The 20,756-nt window shown below is 40.6% G+C and overlaps 1 protein-coding gene across 3 annotated transcripts in view; it reads left to right on the top strand.

The window, feature by feature from the left end:
- The window catches only part of LOC139725213 (atrial natriuretic peptide receptor 1-like), a 457,948-nt gene that overhangs the window by 411,857 nt on the left and 25,335 nt on the right, over positions 1–20,756 (top strand). For all 3 annotated transcript variants that reach the window (XM_071636319.1, XM_071636314.1, XM_071636307.1), the window contains exons 11-12: positions 7,464–7,535; positions 13,239–13,413. In XM_071636319.1, coding sequence (XP_071492420.1) covers positions 7,464–7,535; positions 13,239–13,413 — 247 coding nt within the window. The remainder of the gene's footprint in view (positions 1–7,463; positions 7,536–13,238; positions 13,414–20,756) is intronic.

Here is a 20,756-nt window from a genome sequence, read left to right as displayed (position 1 = left end):
ATATTGGGGGTGGCAGGAAGAACCTGGACATTATGAGCACTTCGGGGGCCTTTTCCGTATTATCGCTCTTCACGAGATTATACGCGACGAGATAGGGCGATAGCTGATCGCTCGCCAGTCTAGTGTTGCAGTGTGGATAGGGGCTGAGGCGTCCGCGGTTTTGATGGAAGTGTGTCTTGTTTGATACAATCAGCGCCAACTGTCCTCTCGCGAGTGGCAGGGAAAGAGAGTTGCCCCTCCGTCCAGGTATGCCATGAAGGGGATCATTACACGCCTCGGGGCTTTATGGTTGGGACGCGTTCATTTCCTCTGCCATGGGAGTTTTATTAAGTTTTCCAAGCCAAATTGGCTGCCAAGTGGTAGTTGCGTTCCTATGCTCCTCACCAGAAAACAAAAACAAGAAAAAGAAGAAGAAGAAAGATGCAGAGATAGAAGAGGAAAGATTGACAGTCCGATGAAAATTGGCATGGAGGGAAAAATCCATCGTGGAAGTCTTATTATTATCATTTTGGGGAAGCCTTGTAGTTGATAGCAACGCGCGTCCAATGAGCTTACACCTTTGTTTTGTACAATACCCTGTGGTCAGCGTAAACTGAGCCAAATGCTGTAAGGAATATTTCAAGAATATTAGACCACTGAGGAAAAAGTAAATATCTGTGATTGTCCAGCTGAGGTCTCGGGGAAGGAGCTGAAGATCGTCGTGTTTTGGGTTTTTGTGTGTGTTTTTTGCATCTTTTATTTATTTATTTGTTTGATTGATTCGTTTTGTTATGTCGAGGCACGAACGTCTTGAACAGTGAACTGTGTACTCGTTCTGATTGACTATAGAAATCACAGTAATGACAACATAAACTGAGTAAAGAGTATTAGGTTTCTTAAGGGGGTTGCGCTTCAAATACGGCTTATTTTTGTTTCAGTGTTATTTCTCTTTATTACCCGTAACTCTCTCTCGTAAAATTCAGCCGCAATTAAATGAAAGAGCACAACATTCTGCAGACACTTCTGCAGACGTCTTCAAAACAATGATAATTATTCTGGTGCTCAAGGTAAATTTTCAAAAAATGGTTTTGTCATCAAGGTGAATGAAGTTGTTTTATACGGTTGTAGAACTTTGAATCTCCTTTTTTCTTTTGTTCTTTTAGAATTTTGATTTTACTGTACAAAAGAAGGTAGTCCTCGTATAATGGTATCCGCACAATACTAAATCGGAAAGTGGCAAAGCAAGATGGAGGTATATCCAAGGAAAGCAGAAAAAGAAATTCAGAGATTCAAAGAGAAAAGAGAGAGATGGTGGAGCAGAGATAGAAGAAAATGCAAGATAGGAGACAAAAAGATTTGAGAGAAATAAAACGAAACTAAAGGCAGAGAACAATTTAATAGACATAGACTGTTGAGAGATGAAAATGGCAAGAGAGATAACAGCATAGAGCAAAAAGAAACAAAGAATGAATGCTTGACAGAAATTAGGTGATATGTGTTAACATCAGAATAGCAGAATCTATAGAGTATTCACTATTATATACTATTTACGTTAGACGTTGATAGAAATGTTGTAGACATTCTGACCGTCCCACATTATAGGAATATTTTAGTTAGTTTAAGTTAGTGTGCATGCGCCATGGCGTCCCATGTTTTTTGGTTCACGTTTAATCAGCAGCACAAACCCACAGGGGAATGTGTGATTGCGCATGCGAGAAATCGTAAGGTAATCTCCATTTCGTCCCAGTTCGTCGTAGTTTACATGACCAATCATCAGTCTCAAGAAATAATCAGATATTGTACGTGCCAACTTCGACTTGACACGGGGAAAAAGTGCTAATAGCTGCGTGAGGACGAACTCCTCAAGTGACTAAAAAAAAGGGCTGTTGACTTTGAAATTGTATTCTGGTGTTCAAGGATAACCGTGCGCGACTGGTAAGAACGTAATCCGATTCCGTGATTAAGCTCACTTGTAAAGTAAGCAGAGAATAATTAAACAAACAGGACAGGGGAAGTGCCATCGAAATCGGGCACATGATAAGAGTTTATTAGATTCCAAAGTTTGGCATAATTTCACAAGCTCGTTGTATCAGTCGCAACCACTCTATACAAATTATGAGGTGATGATGTTGTCGCCTTACAATATTCTGCAAACAAATCGTCATCGGGCTTCCTCTTTGAAATGAAAGCAAAACACGTGCAATTGTAGCTTTTTACCCATCAAATTATGTGACTGTTGTTCTAACAAAATATGTGTGAGAGTTTTTGAGGTGATGACATCTCCTCATCTAATTTCTTATCATATCTCTCATCTCATCTGCGATTGACGTCACTGTTTTGTGCAGCCATGTGAAATTTAAGCATCCCGTAACTTCTTCATCTTGTATCTGATTCTGATTAGAATTCTGTAATTCTGTTTGCTTGATTGTATTATTAGAGTCAATCGAAATCATGCAGTGGCATTGTACTTTAAAAAGACTCATTAGGCTAAACTCTCTTTACATGCGTGCTTTAATTCCATGTCATTCTCCACGCAAGCAAGTAGATACTTCAGAATGCAACGATGGGCGGGAATATATCTAACGGCGTCTTTTTCTCTCTTTAATTATCAAGATTGAAAGAGAGAAAGAGAGGGGTGGGGAGGAGGAGAGGGAGGGAAAGAGAAACCAATGTATACCATCCGGATCAACCACTAACGAAAGTTCAACCTCAAGATGCGTAAATGTTTATTTTGACATCAAGTTTAAAATGGGGGAATTTTCATACCTTAAAAAAAGAAGATAATGATTATGATCATAAGGTCTAACGCTAAAAGGCGTGGACCCTCGGGATGATCTCATGTTGTGTGTCTAAGCAGTTGTAAAAGACGAATATTTCGTGCTCCATTTCGCTGAGATCACTGTCGGAGCTAAAGCAGCGTATCATACTTGCGGTGTGCGTCCCACTTCCCCTCGTATTATTTCCTTTGGTCAGTGGCTGTGTGAGTCAGTGTAAAAGTGCACTTGACATGAATTGCAGATGGTGTTGTTTTAAGCGGGGGCCCTGCCGCAAAACATGTTTGCATTAACCCGAGCAGGAATTTCAAGCAGGAGTATATAAGATAGATGCAACATAATTTTTAATGGAGAGCTTGACATGTAATGGACCATGGTCTTTCAGGTCGATGGGTAAGGTGCATTTAGTGATATCATCCGTACGGTTTAGAGGAAAGGGGGGGGGGTGGGTGGGGAGGATGGGGTGGGTATAGTAGAGGACTGCGGGACGCATAGCCGATATGTTTCACTTTCCGTTTCCTGTACGGTGGGTGTTACTGACTGGCTCTGGAGTGAGACCATGGTGTATAACGCCAGAGTTGTTTCAGTTGCGTCTAAGTTTATAAATGAAAATGGAGGTGAATGATACGCGTGGAGTATGTACAACAGACGGAGAATAACAAGAAAACGTATTCCTTACATATGGCAGAGCATAGTAGTCAGACACGGATATGGAAGACGAATGTCTCGCAGCATCCGCGTTGCTTGATGCCATGCAGTCTTATAAATATGGCGAAAAATATATATCTCCTCTTTTTTCTCTCCCTCTCTTACTTTCTCCCTTTCCAGAGCCTCGTTTATTTGCTCATTTTCCAGCTGCTCGTCACACAATTGCGAGTACCGATAAACATCTGGTAAAGAATATCTCAGCAGACACCTAACGTAGTGCTTTTGCCCGCGTTGTTTTGAAGATGCTCTCCCGCGTGAGTTGCATAAAGCTCTCATAATTTTGAAAAAAAAAGAAAACCTGACAAAGTTTGCAGTTATTGTGGCAAATTTGACAGTTCCATTCTTGTGATATGATTTTTTTTTTATCAATATGTCTCCCTCTGTACAAATGACTTTGCAAGATCGCAATTGCTGATCCACATTTTAACAAAGATTTCGGAAAACAGGAACCAGTGCGAATCGAACCTGTCATCTACTGCTTTCCGGGCAGCGACACTACCACCAGGCTATCTCTGGTTGCCGAAGGTGACACGATGAATTTGGAACAAATACCCAGGCTCTGTAATACCAACATGGTCATGTTAAGCTAGTAGTCCAAGGCGGACAGGGCATAATTATTAAATGAAAGCAAGAGACTATTAAGCAATTGGGTGAAGATGTGATATGATTTTTATCAATTTGTCTTCCCTCAAGTCTGGAGAAGTAAATTTGTTAGATCCCAAATGCTGATATACATTTTAACAAACATGTTCCTGATCTATTTTTTGACAAGCACGTCGTTGATGTATGTTTAATAAACATTCTAATATGTTTGTTAAAATGTAGATCTGCATTTGCGATCTTACAAATTGATTTGTACAGAGGGAGACAAATTGATAAAAATCATAACACATCTTCACCCCTCTGCAGAACAATCTCTTGGTTCCACTCTTTCTATAAATCTGTGTTTTTCTCCTCCTCTTCTTCTTCTTTGTTTGTTTGTTTGTTTGTGTCCTTTCCTCGCCATCTTTTATCAAGTGCTACGCTGAAGATTTCACTGTAAAGCTGTCCGTAGTGCGATAGTATGCAAACTTTATAGATAGAGGCGAGACCTTGGCGCGTACTGGTTTTCCTTATCGAGTTGCGCAATCAGCGTAATTTGGGAAGATCATGAATTCATTATATCCGCATGGCGTGCGGTTAGCTTTGTGCTGTTGAATGTCGATTGCTGACGCTCAGCCATCCGTACGCCGCGTGCATTCTGTGGTGAGTTGTCTTTGAACTTCAACAAAATAAAACGCAACTTGCCGATGTGTCTTGCAAAGATTAGGCGCCAATATCCAGGTCCTTGTCGCTTCTCGTTGCTCACTCGATTTTTTTTTATTAAAAAAAATCCTCAAACTACTTCAGAATTTATATAAATGACTAAGAAGCTGCGTATTTCCTTTGTTTTCACATTTTCATCACGTACCTGGTTATATGTATATTCTATATTCTATATTATGTATATATATATATATAATATATAAATACACAAACACACACACACACACACACACACACACACACATATATATATATATATATATATATATATATATATATGTGTATACATATATATATATATATATATATATATATATATATATATATATATATATATATGTATATAGTTGAAGCGCTTTAAAGATAAAACGGACAAGATGCTAACAGTATAGCTTCAATGTTATCGGGCTATTCGTCCAGCTCATCGTTTTGTCATGGTCTTTTCACTTACTTGTAGACCCGTCAAGTGATCTGCAAATGATAATAATGTAGGCCCTATATTTTATAGACGCTGTTCACAGTGCCTGAGAAAAAGATGATTATTACATGACATTAAGAAATGCAATGCTTGCCGAACTAGACAAGTACGCACTTAGAGTTACAGATCTGTGTCAATGTACGAAGTGAATAAGTTTTATGTTTATTTTTAAATGAGGTCCTTGTGGAAGATTCTCTAATTGACATTTGATGCGTGGTGTCTCAAGTTGAACCATTCAGTCACGCCAGTATCAACGTCTTGAAAAGAATGTAAATCATACATCGATACTAATTGTGTGATATTGCCACTTGCAAGTACATGTATAACATTTACACATTCGGTCTTTGAACTCCTGTTGTTTGTCCCGATAGCACTTGCAGGGACTAGTCTCTTAGTCCAGGTGTTTCATCACATAATGATGAAGGAGAAGAAGAGTATGATCGGAGAGCCTCCTTTCCGTATCTTATTTCTTCGCCGAATTTCATTTGAATAGACTGTCACGCCACGGCAGTCTCTGATGGACACAGGTGGATCGAGAGGTGTGTTTGTGTGTGAAAGGGGATGCGTGTGTGGGTGGACGTGTGAGGTGAGAGAGGGCAACGTCTAAGTTTAAACAAAAATGTCTCATGTGTGTGATTGAGAGACAGAGAGGAGATAATAACTTAATTGAAAGAAAAAACATTGGAAGAGACATTCAACGCAAAAGATGAGCTCTGCTTTGTTTCATTTCATATCTTCGCACGTCATTTTTGTTACAACTTTTTGTGTGCATGCCTTTTGAGTGCCGATTGGCGCAGAAAACCTCATAGCTTTTTATTATACACACTGGCCAGAATCTATGCCACAGAAAGGGTTAATTATGCAGGAATCGACACTTTTCAAATCTGTCTGCAAAAGTTACTGACTGTAAGTTGGAGACGGGTGGCATTGCGCTTGGATGAAATTGTTATTGCTTGTAAGTCCGATATGTTTTGTTGATTCCACACGGGACCGTGTTTCTATCTACCCGAGTGTCATCCGATATCATGCTGCTTTCTGTTTTTATTTTGTTGGTTTTGGTTTTTTTTTTCATCCAAGCACACGCACTACAATTGTATATTATGCCTCTGTTGCTGGCATGGTGTTTCGTGTCGTGCTCATCAGCCGGCCGGCGCGAAGGGATGCAAAACACGATACGCACAGCTCCATACCCTCTCCATGGCCCGCTGCATTCACAAGTCCCTCCCCGCATCTTCGGTTTCCACTGGGTGTGGTGCACTTTCAGCCCCCAATTTCTTGTCTGCCATTATAGAGCCCTCCGACTCCACCTCGCGTCGCATCGCGTCCCACAGCCAGCGCTCATCCCGCTGATGTCTGGCGGAGACGACACGCCACATCGCAGTCAATTTGCCCAAAACTACATTAATGTGATTCAAATCAAGAAGGGTATACAGTCACTGAGCAGAAGGGAAAGAAATTTTACTCGATGACGCGCCTCATGATTTCCATTTATTCATGTCGACATCCTTACTTTGGTGGTGGTGTTATGATGGGGGAGGGGAAGGGGGAGGAGACTCTTCTTCTCTCTATCTCTAATTCAAATAAAGTGATGTGTTTCTCGCACTGAGAGGAATACATCATCTGAAATAGGTTAACCCACAAATTTTACACCGAGAGCGTAGGGTCCTGAGATTGTGCGCGAAGTGGCATTGATTCCCGTCCATTGGAGAAAGGAAGAAAGGCGCAATCGAAGTGACAGGCCAAACGTATATCGGACTCACCATTGATCACGTGATTGCTTGCAATTCTCGAGTTTCTTTTCATTAAGAATCCGTCTCATAGTGTTCCCTCCCCCCCCCCCTTTCCTTCACCCTACGTGGAATAAGAAAAGTAACAAATATTTTAACGCCACGCAGAAAACCTGCTTTTCTTGATTACATCTCCAAGATTTAATGGAAATTTGTGTGTTTTAGTATGCTTCATTGATTGTCACATGAGTGATGGTGATCGTCCAAAGAGCGAAGAGTGTCTGATTCTAATCGAGTTCATTTTATTATTATATCCAGATAGCTCCCATCTGGGAAGACGACATTATCTCACTATCCTGTGTCGATCAAATTTTGTCTCTTGCCGCATTTTAGCGGAATCGAAGTGTGCATTCTAACAGTCTAACTTCATCTTTGAATAAGCGTTGATTCTAATCATTATTTTGTTTACCTCTTTTGTCGCCTTTTTTCCAGGATATCTTGGAAAATGAATCCATCGAACTCGACGAACTCTTCAAATACTCCCTCATGTACGACATTGTCAAGGTAAGCACGTCTTATTTTTTTTTTTCGTTTTCTATCTGAGAAGATGACTTCATAGCTCATATTCAGCTGCAGTAGCTGGTCGTCGTCCATGGGGTCCATTAGGCCGTCAGGCGGACCGGTTCACCGGGTTATTCACCCTACTCTTTGCATTAAAAGAGCTTAAGCGGGATATTTGTGACTCTCTCACACACTGGACCTCAGCTAGCCTCTGGAATCGAACCCGAGTCATCATCCCCTATGGATTAGGAGGCAGACGCGCTACGTACCGACTAAAATCCAAATCACCGTATGCATTGTCGAACGCGTACATTAATATCCTGAAAGCAAATTATCGTTTAATGTATGTGATAGTATTATTAATTTGCTGTCCTATGGATTGTGTCCGCATCTATAGTGAGAACGATAACACAATGATATGAAAGGTGATGATGAACTCAGATATCAAGTACGTCATGATATTAGAACGTAAGCAGTCCGGCTAACCTACATAGTCCAGTGTGGAGTTGTCAAAGGAGCGCCCCTAACTTTCCGCTGTCACCTAGCTGTGACGTCACGTATATCAGTAATACCCATCCAAATTGACGTATATCTTGTACATTCAAATTATACTCTCAGTGGCAATCGTGAGTACGATTTTTTTTTCATTCGAAGTGCTGCTGCGGGGAAGTCAAGACGCGTAAATGAATATCAGCAACAATTCAACATACAGATTTGTATCTCTTTTTCTTCCTTGGGACGAGTAAACCGAAAGTCATTAGCGTTACCCATAATTCCTTCTCTTTACTCTTTTACTGGATAACGTTACATCCTATCCCAATCTTTCTCTCCACTCACTTTGCACTATCAGATAAAATAAAGAATACCCCAACACACACGCACAATGTCGTATCCGTGTCGTCCCGTTCTATGTAGGCCTACTCACTAGTTGATTACCATAAGTATCCCACAGGATTGATAGAGTAACGCCACTCACATGTTGTTTACTGTAAACCCTTAAAGAAAGCTTATGAAAGAAAACATTATGCATGCACACAGTGCACACATACACACACACACACACACACACACACACACACACACACACACACACACACACACACACACACATACACATTAAATGCCAGCATGCGTGTGTGTGTGTGTGTGTGTGTGTGTGTGTGTGTGTGTGTGTGTGTGTGCATTCCGCGCAGCAAATCGCAATCATGTTGCCGTCTGCTTTATTTCCCCGAGGCTACACAACGTCTCGGACCATTAGCGTGATGGGAAAATTGACGGCTCGACCTCACATTTTGCGACTCTGGGCAATGGCGTCGAACCACTTCGCTGACCACACCGCAAATTATTCCTTTTATATTTTTCCTAATCATGACTTTGATAGGTTTCGACAAGATAATCTCTTAAAAGGCGGACACCTCGTGATTAATCCCTTCGCTTCATCAGTCCTAACAACGTTATCATCAATTTTTCAAAGTCATTTAATATAAAACATTAGCGTAACGACGTATAAAGATTATGAACTGCCCATTTTTGTAAGGCTCAATGGAGATGTTTATTGTGGAGATCTAGGCCCTTAATACCTGCAAATAATACGTGCAGACACGTATAATCAGAGTGCATTAAAGTTAATGCACTGACTAAGTCAGTCTAATGAGAATAGAAATATAACAAAAATAATTTCGTCAGTCTGCGTTCGTCACGCTCACGAGTTTAAAGGATTAACTGTCTATTGACCACCGGCAATCAGACTGCATGGAATATCAATGGGACGTTAAAATGTTGGCAATAAGAAGGTTAAACCTGACGCTTGTCGTCGGGTTTGCATTTTGTTTTTGTCTTTTTCGTATAGGGCATGCTTAAAGGCTCTAATTTTATCATAAGCTTTCAAAACACTCACGCGCTTCAAGCAAATCGAACCCATACGATTTCAAACACACACTTTGTTTCTGTGCATAAAATCTGTCGTACTTTCATTCACGAGGGCCACAGCGTGTATCCATTATGATCAAAAACCATAGCCGTAGATTCGAAGAATAAAAGAAAAAAAAAGATATTCTGATCACATATTCTTTACTATTGCTGTCCATTAAGACCGGCAATTCATCAATTAGGATCCGGCTGAAAAGATTCACTTTGATTTTTTTTTTTTTAAGTGGGGAGAGGGGGAGGAAAAAAAAAAACACGAATACGTAACGCCGAAGCCATGGTGCTAAATTACAAGTAGACTCGCGCAGACGGAAACGATACACTGAAAGGAAGAAAAGTGGCTGAAATTAGGCTAATTATGGGCGTGCTGCAACGTAGCACCTTACGCGTTGTGATACGAAATTGAATCAACGAGAGCGCGAATGATCCATTGGACGCTGCATCTAGGACCCCCCCCCCCCCCGCCAAAAAAGAAAGAAAGAAAGAAAGAGAAAATCAACCAACTTCTGTGTATTTTCGATAACCAACCTGGCTTTAGCTCCGTCACAAGATAAACAAAATTGAAGTCGAGTTGCAACAGTTTTCACAATCCCTGCGCGAACAGTGAAAGAGAGTCATACTACGCAGCTCAGTCTGCGTGCGACATTACAAAAGTTTCACGGCATGCACAGATTTATGGGTGGGTGGTGCAATTCGTACTTTCAGCAAGCAAGTACATGATTCTTTGTTCTCTCTTGGGACTACGATAAAGATACGGAAATCGTCGCTCGTGGCGCCTTCTATTAATCAGGACCCTGATTTCAACAAAAGGATGTGTCTTTGCGGTTTTCGCCCTTCGTGCAAACATTGACAAATATGAAAGTCTCATAGATGTGTCGCTTTCAAATTCTTTACCTTCTGGCGAAGCAGAGAGTTTAGGGAATGAGACCCAATCTTTTTTTAAATCGGGTCGTTTTTTATTCGTATCTCTTTGAATGATTGATGACATAGATTCTTTTTATCATATAAATGGACACCATTGATCACTGTAAATGCTTTATATTCATAAGAATAGGAAGTTCGGAACGGCCGATCAATTATGAATACACAGAAGACAAAAACAAAAAAAAACAAAAAACAAGCAACAAGTATATACGTTAAACTTACGTACAAGCAAAAACACGGGGGGGGGGGGTACAGAAGGTTTGAAGATAATGTCTTATCATCTGTATTTTGTCATGAAAGACAATAAGAATTTTACGAAAGCAAGATGACGCTATAAAGACTGCGCTGAAAGAGACGCTTCAGTTTATATGGCGTCTTTGTGTTCGCGGCAACAGAGGAAGCGAATGGTGTTGCGTGCACCTAGTAGAAGCCAAGCCTGCGGACTTCGTTACTTAGAGACACGGTTTAATAGATATAGACACGACAACGACCAATCAGCATCCAAGATAATTGCTTGTTGCCATAGTAAACTAAGTTGTTACTGAAAGCACCCCAAACACACAAACACACCTGCACAAACCCACTCACACATACGCACGGCCTGCCGCAGCCGCCCGACCTCCGTGTCCCGAGTATTGTGTCGCCCTCTACGTTCGTCTCATCCGCACACCTATAATGGTACCGAATGTTTAGGGGCGATTCTCTTTTTGACGGAGATGAATGTCGATGTGTGACATAGACGAATCGCAGACGGAACTCCCAATATACCACCGTCCACACTAATGGCCTTTTCATGGCAAATCCCCAAATGTCACGAATGGACACGTCTTTGTATACAGCTCTAATGGTTCTCCAGTCTCGTATTGCCTGCGTCATATTGACTGTGTGCTCTGGCCGCAATAAGGTCTTGTTTGTTGAAAGAACCATCGTATGACATAAATCTGGTGTTCATAATACCTTCACCGGCAACCGTAGCCAATCGCTGATGTCCAATTCGGTGAGATTGTTCAGGCCGGTGTTTGTTATCTCGCGCACATAACTTGATTGTGGCAATTTGTTTCTATTACTTTCTACGAGTATTTTCTGCAGAACAAAGAAGGAAGTTTTGTTACAAAAGGTGAAATAAATGTCTATATTAGTATATATCAGTACACAACTAGACTGACTGGTTAATAAACACTTTAGCCATAGTTAATGAGAGACAGGAAAGACAAGGGAAATGAAGGAAACTGTGAAGACAATTCACCAGTTCACCAATTCACTTCGTAAGTTTGTCGAGATCATTATAGAACCCTTGAATTTTGCTCTGCGACCAATCTTAAACGTAAAGAACTATGACTTTAAAGTATTTGTGGTCGGATAGGCAGATCGAAGGAGATGGTGGTGGTGGTGGGGGGGGGGGGGGGGGCAGGGATGAGATGCTTTTTCCTCCAAGACGTAACTGATGCACATAGTGATAGCTTGTTGAAATTCAGCACAAGACTATTTGTCTGTCCCGTGACAGAAATATTTTTTTTTTCTCAGAACAAGCCCGGAAGGCATTGCGCGTTTTTCGAATTAAGTCACGAAAAAGAAAATCCGATATTTACTTTTGACAACAACAAGGTATAAGAAAAAAAATATAAGCAAAAAAAAAAAAAAAAGCCCTCTGAAAATGCTACTTTGGCGTTCGCACAAGCCAACAAATGTCCGATGGATTCTCAAGAACTGGTGTCGAGTTACGCCGGATTCTTCGTTGAAAACATGTCATGCCTTAGTTTCCTCTTACCTGGTCTCAAAGTACAAAGAAAGGAAAGAAAACAAACAAAAAAAAAAACCTTACCTTCTTGAACTCGATGAGAAATCAAGGCACGTAGATGAAAATACACCGATAGATAGGAAGAGAAGAGGTTTTTTTCACCTGTTTCAAAGGTAAAAATAAACCTAAACGCAGTAATGTCATATGTTTGAATATAAAGATCTACTTTATTTCAGAAAAGCAATATGTGGCTAAAAGTAATTCAGTTATAGCTGAATATTAGATATCAACGTTCATCAAAATATCAGGTGTCTTTGAGAATTATATCGAAGCGTCATATCATATTTCTTTCGTGAACAATATGTAATCTGAGCACACAAAACCAGAGACACATAGGCGAGCACAGATACATATCTTTTTTTTAATATTAAAAAATAAAATACAAAAATAAAATGCCGCATCTGTCGTCTAAAACTGTGTTTCCTCGGTTGAAGGTTTTTGTTCCTACATATGCCCAATCTTATTCTAAACCGTAACGTAACTATATTTTTCTCCATCAATACGATAATAATGATAATAATGATAACGATAATGATACAGTAGGTATTATATATGTTCCATGTATGATTATTTTTTGGCTAGTAAATGTGCAAACATATATATATATACATGTATATATATATATATATATATATATATATATATATATATATATATATATATATATACATTTGTATATATATATATATATATATATATATATATATATATATATATATTGTATATATATATATATATTATATATATATATGCGCATAAAGAGTTGAAAGGTTGGTCCGTCAGGTATTTGAGCTTGGGTCTGCCTGAACCGCTATGACGTCTCTGTGACCGAGCGGTTAAGGCGTTGGCGTTCCATGCCAAAGACCTGGGTTCGATGCCCGGCGGAGACCAATTTTTCAACTCTTGCGCTTTTCCGAAAAGGAGGAACAGTAAGAGGAATAATGGTGTCAAAGCTACTCACCGATTTCTCCTTCTTTTGTCATATATATATATGTATGTATATATATATATATATATATATATCTTTCTCTCTGTATGTATCTCTCTTTCTTGTCTAGGGAATGATATACCTACACAGCAGCGTCATTTGCACTCACGGGAATCTGAAATCATCCAACTGCGTCGTCGACAGCAGATTCGTCCTGAAAATCACCGACTTTGGTCTGAACTCGTTCAGGGAGCCCGACCACCCGTTCGAGCCGACCGAGGAGGACTCGTACAAGTACTACCAACGTGAGTGGCGTCAGCTGAGTTTTTTTTTTAACCCGTTCCCTGTGGTTTTTATGAGTATCCCGTAGACATTTCACGTGACCCACCAGGGTTCCAGGGGCAGTGGGTTCATTCTTGAGCCCCTATGCGTTCCCCGAGTGATAACTGTAGACGTTGCCTTACGTTTTGTGTTGGTATGCCCCCTCATGAGTTGTACTCTGTAAAACTATCACACAAACAGAGGGGATCCAGGAATTCCGTAAAGGGGAGGCGCCTTTACAATCTTTATTTTCTTTTACAATTGTTTTAACAAAAAAATAAAGAGGGAGCGCACGCCCGGTGGGCCCCCTTCTGGATCCGCCACTGCACAAAGGCTTCCTACTTGATATGAATCAGAAAACATTGGGTCTTATTAGGATATTAAAAAAAGAGGGTCATAATTAAAATGCACAACATTATACACAGCTTGTTTTATTTACTATATACTAGATGAAAGATTTTTTTTTCTTTATAAAGTAATCCATGAACGAGTTTGTAAGATATCATAAAACATCATAAGCATCAGCTCATCAATCTAGAAAATCCTTTCCTTGATATCTCTTTCGATGTTTCTGATTTATAACTCATTCTTTTACTCTCCGTATGGCCTATATATTTAAGCGGGTCCACGGAGGAAGAAGCACGTGAAACATTCTCTTCGGCACTTGTACGTCATTTATTTATTTGTTAAGTTAGCTCTTTGTCTTCTTTAACGTATGGTTGCAATCTCGTTAGCACTAATCCAGGTATGGCAAACAGCATTGCTAATTACCTTTACTGTAAGAAAATGAATATTAGCAGAATGGGAAATAGCCCACCACTCCTTTTTGGAAGACAAGAGCCCCACCCCAAGTGATATTTTGATGTGGACTGGCGGATTCGTTCTACACTTGCTCAGAGCAATTTCCAAACTTGTGGAGAGTCGTCTGGTCCTTCTGCAGGGGGGATAATTCAACTCCACTTTGCGAATGAGACTGTGGCAGTGTTTATTCGTCCCTCTGTACTCAGGCAAGAAACGGGGGGAATTAGGGATGACGCAAATGCTAAAGTTTACAGACTCTGATTACGCTCCTGTTTAGGTACAAAATGCTGAGGATACTTTGCTCTAGATTAGAAATTCCCCGGTAACTTTTTTTTTTCTTTTTCTTTGTTTTTCCTTCTGCTTCATATACAGTTGCAATCTCGAACACATGAATCCAACGTGATGTTTTGTGGACCATACCATTTACGTTTGAAATATTGCCACCGCAGTCTTGCGTCCCCCGCGGAATTGCTCCGTGATTTGACGGGTAATTTGTTGTGAAACGTTAAGCCGTACATGCGCGCCAGTCATGTTCCCGTCTGCTTTTCGTTCGATGATGGGGACCGGATTTTCAAACACCACCAGATGTCAGGCAGTTCTTGTCGAAGAAAAAAAGAAGAAGAAAAATCGTGATTTTTTTTTTTACTCTCTTATACGCGCGTGAATTCCTGGGTGACAGACAAAATACTTCAAATACTTTTGGACCAAAGTAAACATCATCACGAGTTAAGCTCCGAAATGATGACACTCAATCATTCCGCAAAAGTGAGATCAAACAAAAAAATAATGTAACTCATGTTTTTACTCAATGAAAGACAGGCTGCCACAACCGTATGGGGGTACATGTATTGGATAATATAGTTTGTGGAGTGAAATGATTGTATTTGACAGATCAAGAGGCGCGTAAATTGCAGCTGAGAGTGGCGTCGGTTCAGAGAGCGCCAATTTTACCGCTGCACGTGCTCATGGATGTGCGTTAAGTTGACGAAGATTTTTATGTCGTCAAGCGATGAAAACAAGAATGAATTCTCTCTTTGCTCACCGCCATCAGAGTGATGCCAAATTGCTCAGACGTCCAAGCGTCTAATCTCAACTCATGATTCTAATACTCTTGTCACTGTTGATTTCCAAAGTTTGATTTAGAGTCGTCATCATCGTTTCGTAACGGTCGCCGAATGATTTGCCGAACTTTCTTATTCATGAGCTCGTCTCTTCGCTGTCCACCTTAGCCTGGGGGAATTTAAGAGTAAGCACGAAATCAGATCGTTGAATCATGGAGTCATGTCAAAAACATTGTGACATGATTGATTGCGGTTACTGTTTGTTCGATCGTCTTTGTAGATATACTAGACTATATCTCCGGGCAATGCGATATGATGCTAACATGTTCTTCAGTTGAAGTCTTTGTTCTATCTCTCCTTTACTGCTACACAGACATGTATCGCTAGACATGTTTTTTATTCAAAGATATATTTTCTAAGTTTGACTTCCTGTTTATCAAGGGTAAAATGGAGAAAAGGAACGTGATAGTGTCTTTAGTTCCAGTTTGATTTTACAAACTGTAGTCTGAGGAGACTAAAGGGGGGGGGGGGAGGAAGGAGCTAACAGGAATTCAGACATGTTTAAGGAGCAACGTGTCAGTTTGCCTTGATGCAAGATAGCCACCGCAACGTTCATCATCATCATCTTCATCATCTTCTTCTTCTTCTTTTTGTGTAAGGCCTGGTCTATATATCTTTTGATAGATAGGGCAGTGAAGATATGTGTGAAAGTGTAGGGGGAGGGGAGAATTGAGACATCATACAGATCATGAACATGAAGAGATCACGATGTGGGGATGCAAAGAGGAATGACGGAGGAGTGGGAATAATAATTATGGAGTTTGACTGGCGTGTATAGAAGACTTGAGAGAACATCCCGCCTACGAAGAGAGAATGAGAGGGAGAGATGGAAGGGGAGAGAGATAAGCAAGAAAACGCGCGATCGATGGATATGGTTTAGAAAACAGATGAAATCTGACGTTGAACCTTTCTCTCTCTCTCTCGCCTCCCTCCCCCCCCCCCCCCCCTCTCTCTCTCTTTCCCATTCTCCCTCTCCCTTTTTTTGTCTCCCACTTTTTCTATCTATCTCTTCATTCTGCCCAGATATATATACATGTATATATATATATATATATATATATATATATATATATATATCATATGTACTATATCCCGTATCTTCTCTTTCTCTCTCTACTCCCTTTCTCTCACTTTGCCTCTCCCTGTCTCTGTCTCTTTTTCAAAGATGAGTTTCTATTATCTCATGTCATCATGGCGAATCCATGTGATGAATTATAGATGCCAGCCAAGCGATTTTTTTCCTGTTTTCTCTCCCCCCCCCCCCCCGCATAATGTGTGTGTGTGTGTGTGTGTGTGTGGATCAGGACGCACCCTCCGTCTTCTTGCAATCATATTGAGGGATTTGATGAGAGAGCGCATGGGCCTGGCGGCCTAAGCCGCTTCCCCAAGCTGAGGGATCGAACATTGCGATCCTCTAATTATAGTTTGACCGATTCGTCTAGAGGCTAGAAAAAGAGAAAGCCAAGATTCTATGTTCTATCCTTCTCTCGTGGTAAATACATCCTCCTTCTTTCTTTCTTTACTGTATCTCATCGCTGTCTCTTTCCATCTGTTTCTAATCCTTCCTCCCCATTTATCAATCTTTGATTCTCATTTTTTATATTCATTCATTTATTCATAAGGTCCTAGTTCTCCACCTTATTTCTTCCGTGAAATCGTTTCATTATTTAAAAGTTGCCGGTGGTGTTATGAAGTTCGCCCCCTTTTTTGTCAGTTAGGAATGTTGTTGCCGCTAAAGACGATCATTCCTCCTCTTCAAGTTACTACTGCAGTTTGCATTCCTCTCTCTTTAAGAAAACTCATCAATTGAGCATAGCCCGGAGACTGCTCTAGATATAATTTTTGTAGGAAAAATTAACGTGATCGTGCACTGAATTGAAGATGTATTATTAAAGTATTATGGAAACGAAGCGCTTATTGGTTTCATATATTGAGCACGCCGCCAGCACTTTACACGGTTTAGAAACCGCTCCTTTCCCTGAGAATTTGTCAGTAGATAAACTGCATATGGAGCTCACAGACATCTAAGTTTAGAACACAAATGTTTGATTTTTGCTGCATTGATATTCAAAACGACACCTGAAATAACATCTGTTACCGCTAATAATATTGATGTATGAAAATGCCAAAAACTGACAAAAGAATCAAAGCAGCCATGAACGTGTGCATATAAGTTTATATAGTGTGAGAAAGCGACATGTTTGTATAATAAGAGGAAACGGTTTCATGTTTTCTCAATTCACACTTTTTATGTTTCCCAATGAAAGAATTTAGTGATTCTTGTTTTCGTTCCCTTTTTTTTCAGCACTTGTTAAATTTACTTCTGAAACAGCAAAACTATACCTCTTCCAGGCTCAGTTTTTTTTTTCATTCGAAACTCATGTCGTCTGCATTAAAGTTAAAGTGCCACATAACGACAAAAAGGCGCAAGAGAAGCCAAGCACCATCGCTTCTCGATTCTTTATTGGTTCAGGTGAAATACCGCGCCATCTGTCATTGATTATTCCGAGTTATGACCCGTCGTCGTTCCAAGTTTGAGCGGGAAGATGGTTTCCGATTCTGATCCCGATGGACAGAATTATGATCATGTCTCGCACCCAGGTAAGAGTTTTCAGGGCGATGGAGGGGGGGGGGGCATTAAAACAGTCCTTTTTGGCAAGCAACGAAAAGCGTATTTATATCTCAGTTCGTTTTCCGCTCTTTGCTGAGTCTCTTGACTGTTCAGCACTCTTTCTCGTGTTTTAATTGCTGTTATCAATATTTGCTTGCCCAATCGTTAATTCATGGTAATTTCCTCTCCTATACCACTTTAAATTCCATACCTGCTTTGTCATTTTGTCAACCTGTGGTATAAGGCATGAATTATGATGTCATGCCCCTCCCCCTCCTCTTTTTCCTGCCCCTCCCCCCCCCCCATGTTTGTTTCTATATCCTTGGCATTTGAGCTCTTTTGTGTATTTTGCCAACTTGTCAATAAGGAAGTCCATCCGACGAGTATTTTTGGCTTTCCTTTGAGTATTGCCCGTGTTCTCGCGAATGAAAATGCTGCCATTACCAAAAAAGCTTTTGTTGTTGTGCCCCTTCCTTCCTCTCCCTCAAACACACACACAGACACACACAGACTTACACACTCACACACACGCACACACTCTCACAAACACACACAGACACACACAGACACACTCATACACACGCACACACACACACACACACAGCGCACACACACACACACACACACACACACACACACACACACACACACACACACACACACACATACACACACACACACACACACATATTATATTCTTCATTCTCTCTGGGCCTGTGTCATGCCCTTCCGTTCTACACACCATCCCTCCTGTCGACGTTGCCGCATGCGCTTATATATAATTTCCTTCAATCTGCCGATGTTCGGGATAATGTGCCAGCTCGTTGTATGTATTACCCTTATCAAACATCATGGATAAAGCAAATTCAAAGAAGGGAATTTTAATAGCAAAATATTACATCAGGTTTCGCCAAAGAGCGCACCATTAGTGCGGCGCATTATAGAGAGTTATCGTAATACAATCACGAACGTATGTGAGTAAAGCAGCGGTGTAAGATTGAAGACGAGTATTGCGCTAGCGTAACTACGCCACGTGCATCGCATCTGAAGCGGAATGTAAACAGTGATGTTTGAAAAAAAAAACCCTCACATTTTCTTTCCAAAATGATCATACGTCATAATGACATGAATTAACTTTATGTCGTCCTCACTCCCTTTTACGGGAAAGTCGTGTTCTGTGCCTACTTGCCTTCCAGCCCAGCAACCTGCTACTTAATTATCCTCCGTGTGCTTAACTTTTAATCGGCGTACATAATGTCCTCATTTCGTCGACACTCCTGGGGCTCGATATTCAAAGAAGGGGAAAGGGGGGGAGGGCATTGGAAATGTTTGATCTTAAAAAGGAGTGTAAAGAGTACCTGTTGTATAAAGATGTAGATGCCTCCTAGTAAACCCGACGTACGCTGTATTTGATGTTTAATAGATCACGTACACACTGGCTGCACTCAAGTAAAAGGAGCGTCAATTTTTGGATAACTGCAGTCACACAGGGCGCGTAGAGTTTAGTTTCATGAGGAGAGGGTGTGGCAACGATGAGGATGCTGACATCGGAAGCGATGTCGTCGATGAGGACAGCGAAGACGACGATGTCAACTTTGACATTTTTATGCTCTCCTGGCCGCAGTCCCAGATTTTCATTCCCGTTTTGAAATTAATTTTGAGTCAGTTGGGAAATCAGTGATGATAATTACGACATGGGCTATTGTTAATAGGTGTAATTCTTCTGCTAATAGTACTAATGATAATGCTTACTTATGTTTCAATTATGGTCGATATTTCAATTTGCACTTATTGCCAAGACGATAGCCGTGCGTTTTATTATTCGATTCGTTACCAAAGATTTTACAGGAACTCAAGGCCACAGAATGTAGTAGAGAGCAATGAAATCTATAAAAGAACCGTAAGGACAATGCGGCTGCTTCGGGGCGATTGTACTTTAGCAATAACGAGGTAGCTAAATATCTAAATGATGTACTTAAGAAGTGATCAGCGTAAGGTGCAAAAATAGAGGCAATACTTAAATATTGGTTTAGTTTTAGATGATGCAAACAATAATACCCTTTGTAATTGACATGTTTATCAGGTATATTATTTTGTCGAACTTTTCAAGTTGAATACAATTTAAATTTGGCCATGGTTGTAGCACACTCCATGGTTCCAATATTATGCAAGAGTGTAATGCAAAGCTCAGAGACTTGAAGCTTAAATTTATGATATCATGTGTAGTTAAACGTATAGCTTTTAAAGAAATGTTTTATTTCACGAAAGCATGAAAGTATACAGTGATAGGAAGGTTTTTTTTTAAATGACAGAGCAGGATATAAGTATGAGAGATGTGAGCAAATCGCCTGATATGGCGCCTTTTGAAAACCTCAAACTGTTAAAGTGACTCTGCTATCTTTCCAGGGGCAAACTCCAGGGCAGAGAGAGCGAAGGGATGAGGGAGTGGAGGATGGGGAAGGGTTTCCTTGGCAACCACTTTCACGTCGGTATCAACTGAAGGGAGGGGAATTATCTATGCCGATTGTCCGCTCATCAACAGGGATGGTACACTCTGATTGATTGCGGTTGAAAAATGTTCGGAAAGGCGATAAAATTACGCGTACGTGTCAATACGGCTGGCCACGCTATTGGAAATGGGAGGTAAGGCGAATGGCATGGCATGTGTAACGCTGCACCCCCCCCCCCCCCATCGTATACTGGCCGCAGAGCGCCACCAAACAATCACTGATTATTGGAATTGAAGGGAACGCGCTAAAGGGTGTATGGGCAAAATACATACTGACCACTGCTT

This window comes from Diadema antillarum, unplaced genomic scaffold (genome assembly GCF_040938485.1).
Source record: "Diadema antillarum isolate AM-2024a unplaced genomic scaffold, OU_Dant_1.0 scf00000016, whole genome shotgun sequence".
Classification (NCBI taxonomy): Eukaryota; Metazoa; Echinodermata; class Echinoidea; order Diadematoida; family Diadematidae; genus Diadema; species Diadema antillarum.
Note: the sequence above shows the minus strand (reverse complement) of the source record. Positions and strands in the feature narration are given on the sequence as shown.